The following is a 12,038-nucleotide window of genomic DNA, read 5'->3' as shown; positions in this document are numbered from 1 at the left end:
AAAAGCCGAAGTCAATATTTTACGGTAATGAAGACGAACTTCAGAGGGGGACCGAGGAAGTGCCACATGGCAGCGAGACCTTCCTTGGCGCGGCCTGGGGGTGTGGGCCCCCCAGGCACCCCGCCAACCTAAATCCTCCGCCTATTTATACATCTTCTCGGGAAAACCCTGGAGCTCTTCACGGCACCCTGCCGGAGGGGGAAATCATCGCCGGAGGCATCTACATCGCCATGCCCTCCTCCTAAGTGATGCGCGAATAGTTCATCCCTGGACTATGGGTCTATAGCAGTAGCTAGATGGTTGTCTTCTCCACTTTGTGCTTCATGTATAGATCTTGTGAGCTACCCTACATGATCAAGATCATCCTTATGTAATCCTACATGTTGTGTTTCTTTGGGATCTGATGAATATTGTATACTATGTTGAGATTGATTATATATTCATGTCATATGTTATTTGTGATCTTGCATGCTCTCCGTTGCTAGTGGAAACTCTGGCCAAGTGGACACTTGTGACTCCAAGAGGGGGTATTTATGCTCGATAGTAGGTTCATGCCTCTAGTTTCTGGGAGAGTGACAATAACTTTTAAGATTGTAGATGTGCTCTTGCTAGCAGGGAGAAAACAACAATGTTTTATTCGAGGGTAATTCTATTGTTTACTTTACACTCATGGCTTAATGCGATAATCTGTTGCTTGCAACTTAATACTGAAAGGGGTTCGGACGGTAACCGGAAGGTGAATTATTAGTCATAGACGCAGTTGGATTATGGTCTATATATTATTATATTATAATGACCAATCAAATCTCATAGCAATCATCTTGTCATGTATGGTCGATATTCTGTCAATTGCCCAGCTGTAATTTGTTCACCCAACATGCTATTTGTCTTTATGGAGAGACACCTCTAGTGAATCGTGGACCCCGGTCCTGTTTCCTTTACTGATAAATTTTACTGCAATTCTTATTCTGTTTACTTTCTGCAAACATCTCTTTCCACTCGATAGATCTAATCCTTTGCGTTCACCAAACCGGTGAGATTGACAACCTCACTATAAGTTGGGGCAAAGTAGTTTGGTTGTGTTGTGTGCAGGTTCCACATTGTTGCTGACGCCGGTAGTGCGTCCTGCCATTAGTCAGCTAGCAACACCTTTAGAAGTCACGTCTTTCTCCTACTGGTCGATTAAACCTTGATTTCTTACTGAGGAAAAACTTGCTACTGTGTTCATCATACCTTCCTCTTGGGGTTCTCCAACAGTGTGAAATCAACGTTACAATAAGCACCATCACGCAGCCTCCGTGAGAAACACGTCGTCGGACTCCTCGTTTGACGATGTGTCGATGAAGTTCTTGAAGAAGTACTCGTCGTCGCTGTCCATGATCTGGCGTATGAAATGGGGCAAATTTTATATCGCCCATTTCATCAAACACCTCGCAGGCGAAGGCCATCCAATGCGTCCGTAGGGACCTGCAGGTGATGGCCGTCCCGCCCGACTTGTGGTCTGGAAACACGGTGCACGAGAGCTCATCTCTGGCGGCAACAGCTAAGCTGCTGACGGCGGGAGGTCTCGTGACGGCGAGAGGGCAACATCGTCGGTGACGGCGTCCTCCGACTCTGCTACGAGGCCGCGAAAGCACAACGCCAAAGCACGGGGCCACGTCCTATGCTTCCACACCGCTTGTTAGCGTTTCGACGATGGTGTCCAGCGTCGACAGCGCTCCCAAATCGCCGTTCCTGGGGTGGCGGCGGAGCGGTAGGAGATGTGTGCGAGGGGGCTGTGTTTTGGGAGGCAGACAGGCAGGCCAGGGGAGGACAAGGGGAGGACGCGAGCGGCCAGCGATCGGCGTCCGCGGTCACGAGAGGTCCTGAAGACGGTTCTGATTTGGCCAATGACAACAAGCTTGATGGCAACCCTGCCTCTCCCATGGATCACAGCATGGCCAGTACTCCTGGGTCTAATATTGCTGCATTGGAGAGTGAACACTGTGTTGTGAACTCTGCACCTGATGAGCCTACTAGTTCATTTTCAAAGAGGAGACAAAATAATGCTCAGCAACTAGATTCTTTTACTCATGGTAATCTTGCATCAGCACGGAGGCCAAGAAGTTCATTAGGTGCTGATCATAGGACCCGGGATTCTTGTGGGCTGAATGGTCCCAATCTGCCTTCTGTTGACATGATCCTTGAGGATAAGCAGGAAGGCTCTTCTCGACATAAATTTATAGGCGATGCCAAATCCAACTCGGATTTTCTTTCAGCTAAGAAGGGTGTTATGCTGTTCAGTTGCAGTCAAGGCACCTCAAGTCAATCTGGAACCTCAGGGAATGGTAATGATGAGAAAAACTCGAGTTCTGCAAATGTAGAAAACACCCTCAATGTTGAAGTATGTCAAACTGTCATGGATAGAGAAGATAATCTGAATGAAGTGCAAGATATTCCCACAAGCACAACAGTTACATTTAAAAGAAAGCGAAAGCCAGACACAAATGATATTAATAATTCTGTAATTAGTATGGTACCACATATGGATGAAGAATTGCAGCCTAAGTCAAGTGGAAACACACCAGATTCTCCCAATTCAGGGAATGAAGTCAATAAGTCAGATGGAGATGACCACTTGCCACTAGTAAAAAGGGCACGGGTTAGGATGGGAAGACCCCAGCTGGAGGACTCCATTGTTGACGAGCCTGATATTTCTGATAACAAAACAGAGTTGGCCATGCCTGTAGATCAATGTTATCATCAAGACCTTTCTTCAGTAGCGGGAAAGGATTATCCAGCTGACGAGGCCCCCCCTGGCATAGATCCTTCACCTGAAGTAGATATATCTCTGGCATCAGGAAAGGATCATTCAGCTGACAAGGTTCCTCCTAGCTTAGATCCTTCACCCAAAGTAGACCTGTCTCTGGCGTCAGGAGAAGTTCAGACTGCTTGCAGTAACAAAGAATGTCAATCAAAGGTTCTGACATTGGATGAAGAAGCTGCTTTGCCTCCATCTAAACGCCTACATCGTGCCTTAGAGGCTATGTCTGCTAATGCAGCTGAAACTATTACTGATCTGCCAGAAGTGAATAAGCCAAAGGACTTTATCCTGAAGCCTAGCACAACTTCAATAGCAAGATCGCCTTCTAATAACTCTGCAGATGCACCTCTCAAAAGTCCAAAAACTGCACCAACTAAAAGCTCGGAAATTTGTGCAACTGCTTTAGATACCCCAACTTCTCAAAAGTATGACCCTCTACCAGTCATAGTAAACAACGACTCCCCTTTGTCTGTTTCTTTGGAATTTACAAACGGCGACAATCATGATCTTCCAAAAGACGAAGTTTGCAATAGGGTTGATGATGTCTGTGGAAAGTCTCCAACCTGTTCCTTGGAGTCGAAAGAGCCTGCTGTTGTATCTGAACTTGATCAATTGCCTTCGGGGAAAGCAAGTAGAAATGAGCTGGCAGATCCAATTACCAACTCTAGTCAAGATTTTAGCAAAAATATTGATGGGTCATCTTATCCACTTGGCCCGGCAAAGACGGTTGTGTCAGGCGCTAATGAAGATTGCAATACCTTGCCACATGATGAGCCAGTTTTGGCTGAACCAACAGTCTGTGTGGTTGATAGAACAAGTGTCTCTTCGCTGGTTACTAAAGTTACATGCGGCCAGTCTGTTGCAGGCGCCCAAGCATTTGAAACGTAAGCCTTATTTTTCCTGTCAAACCAAATCTTCCATTTCTTAGATACATAAGCGCGATTTTCTACATAGGTAAGACATATTGCACACACCTTCACCTTAATTAACTAATTCTAATAATCTTGGGTATCTATGTGTTCTGGCCTAGCACATTTCATGTAGTCACTTACAAATGTGTCTTAGAACTCTTAATGCAATAATATATATTGGATGCATTCTTCTCTGCATATTTTTGGGCTGCAAAAGCAAGATTGAGGGTTTGGTGCACTTTCTAGGCAGAATTGAGCTAGTGCATCCATATTTGAATGTACAGATAAAGATGGATGCTGATTATTCCGTAAACTTGAGCTATTGGTGCTTGTTCAGTCACCACCCCATCCAGTCAAATGAAGCAATGTTGTTGGATGTGTGCAGACGACATCGTAATTTTACTAGATCCTATAAACATATAACTATAGAAATTAAGTGTAAAACATATGTTTGGAGACTGTTGATTTCTGAAATATCACTTGTTTGTAACCGGAGGAGTATGTTCTAACAGTATCCGGCAGTCTAAAAGTATAAGTTGGAGCTGCTTCATTGGGTGAAAAGTATAAGTTCAGTTTGGCCTCTATGGGTGATATTATTAATTGTTGGTTCAGTCTTCCTATCTTATCACAAATGGACATATTTGTCTGTACTAGTAATATAGTATATATGTGTAATTCATTCTTCTGCAAGCAGTTTATAATTGGTAGGGAACATGCTAAAGAAGCTACTCTTAGCTGATATAAAAAATCTTTGTTTACCCTAGGTGAATATGTGCATAATTCATTAATCTGCAAGCATTTCAAAATTTCTAAGGTACATGCTAAAGAAGGTATTCTTCGCTGATGTAAAAAGTCTTTGTTGAGTCCAGGTGACTTGTGAAACACAAATTATGCTCTCCATCTTTGCGGGTGTTTGGGACTGTTGTACAAAGGATCAAATAATCTTATGTTCTGCTATTTTAATCTTTGGTATTTCGTATCTGTACCTTATAAAGTCTTATGTCGATCACTCCGAAAGGCTTCACAGCAGTTTCATTGGTTCATCTTGTAGGCATGGTTCTTCAGCAATGTCACTAAAAGAATCTGACCGGAGAATGAACCCAAAGGATACTAGTTTATCTCCGGACTCAATGCCAATGAAAGAACTTATTGCGGCTGCACATGCTCGGAGATTGTCTCAACCAACTTCTTTCATAGACAGTTTTTTAGATTCCAATGTTATTTCACCTTCGGCGAATATACCTTCAGCTAAGGAAGGATCAGGTGGCAGGTGCTCACCTTCAAATAATAATACAATAAGGTCTGCATCAGATAGGGTTCATACTCAACAGAATAGTGGTACAATTCTTTTTGACGACATGGAACAGAAGAGCTTGAACAAATTACCAGGTCATGATGAAGCCAGGTCAGCACGTAGGGCCTTTGAAAATTTCCTTGGTACATTAACAAGAACCAAAGAATGTATAGCTCGTGCAACCCGTCTTGCACTGGATTGTGCTAAGCATGGCATTGCTGGAGAGGTTAGACCATGCAATACTCTTCAGTCTGCACTTTTCATATACAAGCATATTTTTGTTGGACCTTTGTATTGCCTACTGCCACACCGTGTTTATTGTTGTTGCTAATGACCATGTACTTGCTTGAACGGTTGTAGTTGGTAGATTTTAAAGGAGTGGTCCATCTTTTAATTTGTTACAACTCAGACTGATTCTGATGGCATTTTCTTGTTGCTAGTGCTATGCAATGAGGATAAGCATGGCATTTTGATGACATAAGCTAGACATTAGTACTATTCTAATACCACTATTGTTTGACCAAACCAATTTGTAGCCTTCAGTCTTACATCTAGAAGATTGTACTCTTTTATGACCATCCTGCTACTTAGTGTGGTTGACGTCCTCTTATAGATGCATCTTTTCTGTGTTCGAGAGTCTAGGTAATGGATGTCATCATTGAACGCCTGGAAAAAGAATCAAATTTGTATAAAAGGGTGGACCTGTTCTTCCTTGTTGATTCAATAATCCAATGCTGTCGCAATCAGAAAGGTACTCGCATCGTTTTCTCATGTTTTCTCCCAGCATTTCTTGTGTAGAATTTTTCAAGCTACTGTCATACATCTTCTAGGTGGAGTTGGCGATGCCTACCCTTCTCTTATCCAAGCAGTCCTGCCAAGAATACTATATGCTTCAGCTCCCCCTGGAAATTTTGCATGGGAAAATCGAAGGCAATGTCTGAAGGCAAGTTTTTTTTCCAGTGCCCTAATTAGGACAGATAATATAGTAGTATGGTTATACCATTTTTCACACGCCTGTGTCATGATGATTAGGTTTTGAAACTCTGGCTTGAGAGGAAAACCCTTTCAGAATACATCATTCGTCATCATATTAAAGAGCTTGAAGCTCTTAATGAGGCAGCATTTGGAACCTCTCGTCGTCCTTCAGGGACAGAGAGAGCTTTAAATGACCCTTTGCGGGATAATGAAGGAATGCTTGTAGATGAATATGGAAGGTATAGCTCTCCTTTTGCATTGTGAGATACTATATCTACGCTTCCCGAGCGTACAGCTGAGGTTTGTTTATAATGGTCAATTGATTCTGTTACTGCATAGTTTTGTATCGCTAGCTTGTGGGGTATTTGGGATATTTTTATTTGTGTTCTTTATAAGTACCTGAAAGGAAAAAAACATCATTCACGGGTTCATGATTTCATGGTGCATATAGAGTTATAGGCTTATAGCAAAGAAGTACCTTCTCTCAAGTGTGGTTCTTGTAATTTGTGTCATTTTGGATTAGAATATTAGATAGTGGTGGATAGTCAAAAGCAGCTCGCTGCAGCATCCTACCTATAAGTGCACAGGTAGCAGCAAAGGGCCAAAATCTCAATACGTTGTTGCAAAGATGAATAGATGGTCTTTCTGACTGTTCGTGATTGAGAAAAAGAAAAGATTTCTAGAAAATTTGATAATCTTGGTGAATTTGAAGTTTTGAACTTTAGCTAAACTTGCAAAACCAAAAACGGCTACATTGTTCAAATAGTATGTAATGGCAGATGTTAAGCACCAGGAGACAAATAGTTGATGCTGTTCTTTGTTGACTGTAACAAGTTGCTGTGATCTGTTTTTTAACCATCTGGGATGCTGCGGATTAGCATTTAGATACGGTGGGCACATGGCACACGTACTTTGTATATCACATTCTGCAACATAAATGGAAATGAAGAAATCAGTTTCACAAGATCGGGCACAAAATATAAAACACATAGTTTAATGCGAGGGTGTTGATATGGTGTTTAGAATGCCAAATGCTAGTATATGACTAGTACGGGATTTAAGGTGTTTAGAGGACTCAAAACATACAAATAATTTTTTGTAATAATTTGTATTTTTCTCAGGTATGCTATAATTTCATATGGGTAACAACTGCTGCTGTGGACGAGTGCTCTGCTATATTATGTTTGTATACTAAAGAATATGTTAAGTATTATCCTTGCATGATTAGATTACTCTTTGCAGCAATACTGGTTTCCATCTTCCAAATTTAATCGGCACAAAACTACTTGATGAGGAAGGAAGCTCCTCTGAGGATAGGAGCTTTGAAGCTGTTACTCCTGAACATGAATCTGCTGGTGCTAATGAGCAAGAAGGGACTTCTCAAGTGGATGGGGCGAAGCATCGACTTGTCTTTGAAGAAGTGAATGGTGATCTCGAGATGGAAGATGTAGCCCCATCATCTGAAGCTAAAGTTAGGTCTGCACCTGATCTAACTGATGCTAGGTGTACAGTAACTAATCGAAATGTCAATTCTGTTCCTCCGCTACCTGATGACAAACCCCCAACTCCGCCCCCATTGCCATCATCTCCACCACCTCTACCACGTCCACCCTATCCTGTCTTTCAAGGTTCGCAGGTTCAAGGTGCATCTCATTTGGCAGCTGATCGAGTCGATCCAGATAATTTAAGAGTATGCAGTTCCGTTGTTTGTGTAATAAGATCACTATATTTTTATTTATTTATGGTGAATCTAATGAAATGATTCTTTGCAGAATGTTCAAGATCAGCACCCTCATTCTATTCCAAACAATCGAGGCAACATGGATCCTTGTGTGGTTCCGCTTCAGCCTCCGGTGCCCTATACTTCTGGATGTGCAGGGCATACAAATCAAATACTTCCACCGCCACCGCTGCCTCCACCACCTCCTCCACCACCCGTCGCACAATTCCATCCTCCTGGACCCCATGGAAATTTTTCTGGCCCCCCAGTACCGCACCATGGAAATAACTTTCACCATCCACCATCAGCACCACTGCCTAATAATGCATACCATTTGCATCCACCACCACCGCATCCACCAGGTCCTCCAAATCAGTTCCCATATATGCCACCCGAACCCCATCAAAGAATACAACCTTGGAATTGTAATTCTCCCTATCCCGAGGGATATCAGTATAATGGACATGACAGAGGACCCCATCCATTCGACAGGAGACATCACTTTGATGATAGATGGCATCACTTTGACGATAGAGGGCGGCATTTCAATGATGGAGGGCATCATTTTGATGCTGGAGGACATTACTTCGATGATGGACCATATCACTATGATGATAGAGGGCATCACTTCAATGATAGAGGACAAATGCACCCTGAAGCTGTGGATAGAGGAGGGTTTCCTCCACATTTTGGACCAGGTATTTTCCTTGTTTAGCTATCATCAATTTGAAGTTTTGCATTTGTTGAATGCTAGGTCCATCGGCGACTTTGATACTGATCAAGTGTGTTCTAGTCAGTATCCACTTACTGATCAAACTATTTCTACAATTGTTCAGATCCCCCGTATCCAGACCATTTTGATCATGGGCGGCCCTTGGACCATCCGCCAGGTCCTTGTGCCGGGTGGGCAATGCCGCCTAGGAGATCGAAGTTTCCTCCTGGCTCCAGACATTCAATGGATCCACCGATTTCCCATGAAGGAGGTATGCTTTCATGTTGCACTTTGCTCTTATACCAGTCACATCAGTTCGCTTCAGCTGTGCTTCGCACTCGCACATCTCCATGCTCTCCAAACTGCCTTGTCAAGAGTAGATATTTTTGCTTCTCAAAAGAAGAGAGGAAGGAAAAAAGCAAACTGTTTTTGCCATCTATTCAAACGTTTCAGTAATAGCAACATTGCAAGCTGAATGTGTTACCTCATTGCATATCAGGTTGGAGGAGGCAAGGAAGACACAATAATGATAGATTTCATAGATGACTAGGCAGAAGCTTTGTGTCTCGATACTCAAACCATGCTGAGCCTCATCTGCGGTACTCCTCACACTTTCTATTATAGTGTGAAATGATATCAGCGTCCACAGCATCGTTTTTCTACACCTTCCTGTTTTCATGCTCAGTTAAGCTGTTATCTTGGCAGATTAGCAGTAACGGACTAATGGTTACCGGAAGAGGGATAATTTCTGACTATTTAATGGTACAATACTTTGTTTCACATTTGATTTTATAGTTGCTTGGGGGCACTATTTATCTTACACATCACATGCATTGTTTTCCAGGTTATAGAGTTTAGGTTTCTTTCTTGTCATTGGTGAGCCGTGAAGAGATCTCCAGTGTCTCCATTCGTGGGTGGGCTTAGCATGAAATCTCTTTGCAAAAGAAGAGATGGAACGGCCCCAGTTGTACATATGTATCTCACCATTCTTCTGCAAATGCAGAAGTGGAAGGTACTCTAGAGCTGTTATGTATCAATTTTTTTAGTTAGCCTTACAGTCTACCGTGTTACTGAGAAATTCTTCAATATTGATTCCCCAATCAGGTATCCCTTTGTAATCCAACTGTCATTTCAAGTACCTTCTGGAACCATCATCTGACAGTGTATATGGCCATAATTTGGATGTTTTTTTGGGCATGCCAAGACTGGATTAACAACATGTGTTTCTTGAGTAGACTACATTTAGATTTTACCAGTGTTTTTTTTACACTGGGTAATACAGTTTATAAACGTTTGAGTGTTTAATTTTAAAAAGGGCAGTGCTGATCGAGATCTATGCCCACGATCACTCGCCTCCCAAGCTGTTTGATCTTCATAAAATGTGAAATCTGGGCCATCTGATCCTTGCACCCCACTAAATTGTACATCTGCAGCAGGTTAAAGCCTTGTGAAAAGCATGGGAGCATTTTGAAAACATTAGTATAGCAACACAATATGAGTATGCACCAAATCTCTACTGGCCGCATCAAATCCCCATCCCTACTAGCAAATCGGTAGGAAATTCTAACACTGTGCAGCATGGGAAAAGAACGTTTGTAGTTCCCTCGACTAGACGTGATGTACAACTACGTGACCTGTCCGTTTGGGTGGATACACGGACGGAGCCCCATGTCCACATGTCTGTTTGGATCGCGCTGTCAGATTGAGTCACGGTCATAGAAGTTACCATTTGCCTCTAAATTCACTATAAAAGCATAAAAAATCATAAAAAATATATAAATAAGTTTAAATGTTTAAGATTTATTACATAAGATTATTGTCCATGTATTCAACGATAATATTCAAATAAAAATGTAAAATGATACAAATGGCCTACGCATTGTTTTCTTCCGGACTTTCTTCATTGTTGTTTGCAGCATTGTTACCAACATGCGCCCACATGTGCTCAACCAAAACAGCCTGGAGCTGGTTGTGTACAGCTAGATCCCGAATTTCGTGGTGCACATGGAGGATATGCCGGACCACCTTTAGGAGTAACCAACTCTCCCTGGCCATCCCACTCATTATCAAACAGTGAATCATCCCACTCTATCTCAACAATCATGGTGTCTGACGATAGCCCAACGAGCTTGGAGGATGCCAAACGCCCACTCGACATCTTTCCGGGCTGCCTCTTGCTCTTTGGCAAACCTTGCCTCCTGCTCTGAGTTGGGATCGAGTGTAGCCCAAGGTGGATAGATATCATCAACAAGGTAGTATCCCTTGTGATAGTGGTGGTCATTGATCTCAAAATCCACATTAGGGACTGACCGTACGCTAGCCTATGAACACCGGAGAGCGTTGCAGCACATTGATGTCATTGTGCGAGCCGGCCATTCCGAAGAATGAGTACCAAATCCATGTGTCATGTGAAGCAACAACTTCAAGAATCACTGTGCACCCCTCAGAATGGCCGATGTACGCCTCCCGCAAGCCAAAGGGGCAATTCTTCCACTCCCAGTGCATGCAGTCTATGCTGCCAAGCATCCCAGGAAACCCCCTGGAAGCGTTGATCGACAACAGACGGGCTGTGTCCTCTGCATTAAGTTGTTGCAGATATTGTTCTCCGAACACACCGATCACTGCTAACTTGTACATCGCTTCCAAGCAGCTCGACTCGCTCATGCGCATGTACTCATCTATGAAATCACCGACAACACCATATGCGAGCATCCTAATCGCTGCCGTGCATTTCTGATACGAGGAGAGGCCTAGCTTGCCAATTGCATCCACTTTGGCGCAAAAGTAGTTGTCGTAGACCTTGACGTCATCCATTATCCAGGTGAACAACGGTCTGGACATCCAAAAACGACGGCGAAACATGACCGGCGTGAACAATGCCTTGCGGTAGAAGTAGTCGTTGATGAGCATGTTGTGGTCGCGTTCTCTTTTACGGTCCAACGCGACCACGCGCCCCGGCAAGGGCACCCGGTACACGGGGATCTGCGAGACATTGTGCTCGTGGATGATCAGCGCAGTGATACGTCTCAAACGTATCTTTAATTTTTGATGCTCCATGCTTATTTTACACCAATTCATATGTGATTTGCTTACACTTCGTTGCACTTTTACATGATTTCCGGCACTAACCTATTAACAAGATGCCATAGTGTCAGTTCCCTGTTTTCTGCTATTTTTGTATTTCAGAAAAGTTGTACAGGAAATATTTTTGGAATTGGACGAAACAAAAGCCGAAGTCAATATTTTACGGTAATGAAGACGAACTTCAGAGGGGGACCGAGGAAGTGCCACATGGCAGCGAGACCTTCCTTGGCGCGGCCTGGGGGTGTGGGCCCCCCAGGCACCCCGCCAACCTAAATCCTCCGCCTATTTATACATCTTCTCGGGAAAACCCTGGAGCTCTTCACGGCACCCTGCCGGAGGGGGAAATCATCGCCGGAGGCATCTACATCGCCATGCCCTCCTCCTAAGTGATGCGCGAATAGTTCATCCCTGGACTATGGGTCTATAGCAGTAGCTAGATGGTTGTCTTCTCCACTTTGTGCTTCATGTATAGATCTTGTGAGCTACCCTACATGATCAAGATCATCCTTATGTAATCCTACATGTTGTGTTTGCTGGGA

General features: G+C 43.3%; 2 protein-coding genes across 2 annotated transcripts; one reads left to right on the top strand and one right to left on the bottom strand.

Annotated features, from left to right (window-relative positions):
• The first annotated feature begins 1,476 nt into the window (after window positions 1-1,476).
• Window positions 1,477-9,632, top strand: LOC139835452 (uncharacterized). The gene is made up of 12 exons (XM_071825305.1): window positions 1,477-1,564; window positions 1,707-3,687; window positions 4,766-5,234; window positions 5,651-5,759; window positions 5,839-5,951; window positions 6,041-6,222; window positions 7,226-7,673; window positions 7,756-8,401; window positions 8,540-8,686; window positions 8,915-9,014; window positions 9,121-9,177; window positions 9,260-9,632. Exons 1-10 carry the CDS (start codon window positions 1,477-1,479, stop codon window positions 8,959-8,961), a joined length of 4,230 nt encoding a protein of 1,409 aa, XP_071681406.1. The 3' UTR covers window positions 8,962-9,014; window positions 9,121-9,177; window positions 9,260-9,632.
• A 480-nt stretch (window positions 9,633-10,112) lies between these two features.
• LOC139835451 (uncharacterized) lies at window positions 10,113-11,325 on the bottom strand. Its single transcript, XM_071825304.1, has 2 exons — window positions 10,980-11,325; window positions 10,113-10,159 (listed from the first exon to the last, which is right to left on the bottom strand). Exons 1-2 carry the CDS (start codon window positions 11,323-11,325, stop codon window positions 10,113-10,115), a joined length of 393 nt encoding a protein of 130 aa, XP_071681405.1.
• Between the last annotated feature and the right edge of the window lie 713 nt (window positions 11,326-12,038).

This window comes from Lolium perenne, chromosome 2 (genome assembly GCF_019359855.2).
Source record: "Lolium perenne isolate Kyuss_39 chromosome 2, Kyuss_2.0, whole genome shotgun sequence".
NCBI classification, from domain to species: Eukaryota; Viridiplantae; Streptophyta; class Magnoliopsida; order Poales; family Poaceae; genus Lolium; species Lolium perenne.
The sequence above is the reverse complement of the archived record's forward strand: the minus strand, read 5'-3'. Positions and strand labels throughout refer to the sequence as shown.

Coding starts and splice junctions, on each gene's coding strand:
- LOC139835452 (XM_071825305.1), top strand. CDS start 1,477: ATGGCCGTCCCGCCCGACTTGTGGTCTGGAAACACGGTGCACGAGAGC. Junction 5,235..5,650: donor AGCATGGCATTGCTGGAGAG/GTTAGACCATGC, acceptor TCGAGAGTCTAG/GTAATGGATGTCATCATTGA. Junction 8,402..8,539: donor TCCTCCACATTTTGGACCAG/GTATTTTCCTTG, acceptor ACAATTGTTCAG/ATCCCCCGTATCCAGACCAT.
- LOC139835451 (XM_071825304.1), bottom strand. CDS start 11,325: ATGCTCATCAACGACTACTTCTACCGCAAGGCATTGTTCACGCCGGTC. Junction 10,160..10,979: donor TAATGCAGAGGACACAGCCC/GTCTGTTGTCGA, acceptor ATGCTTTTATAG/TGAATTTAGAGGCAAATGGT.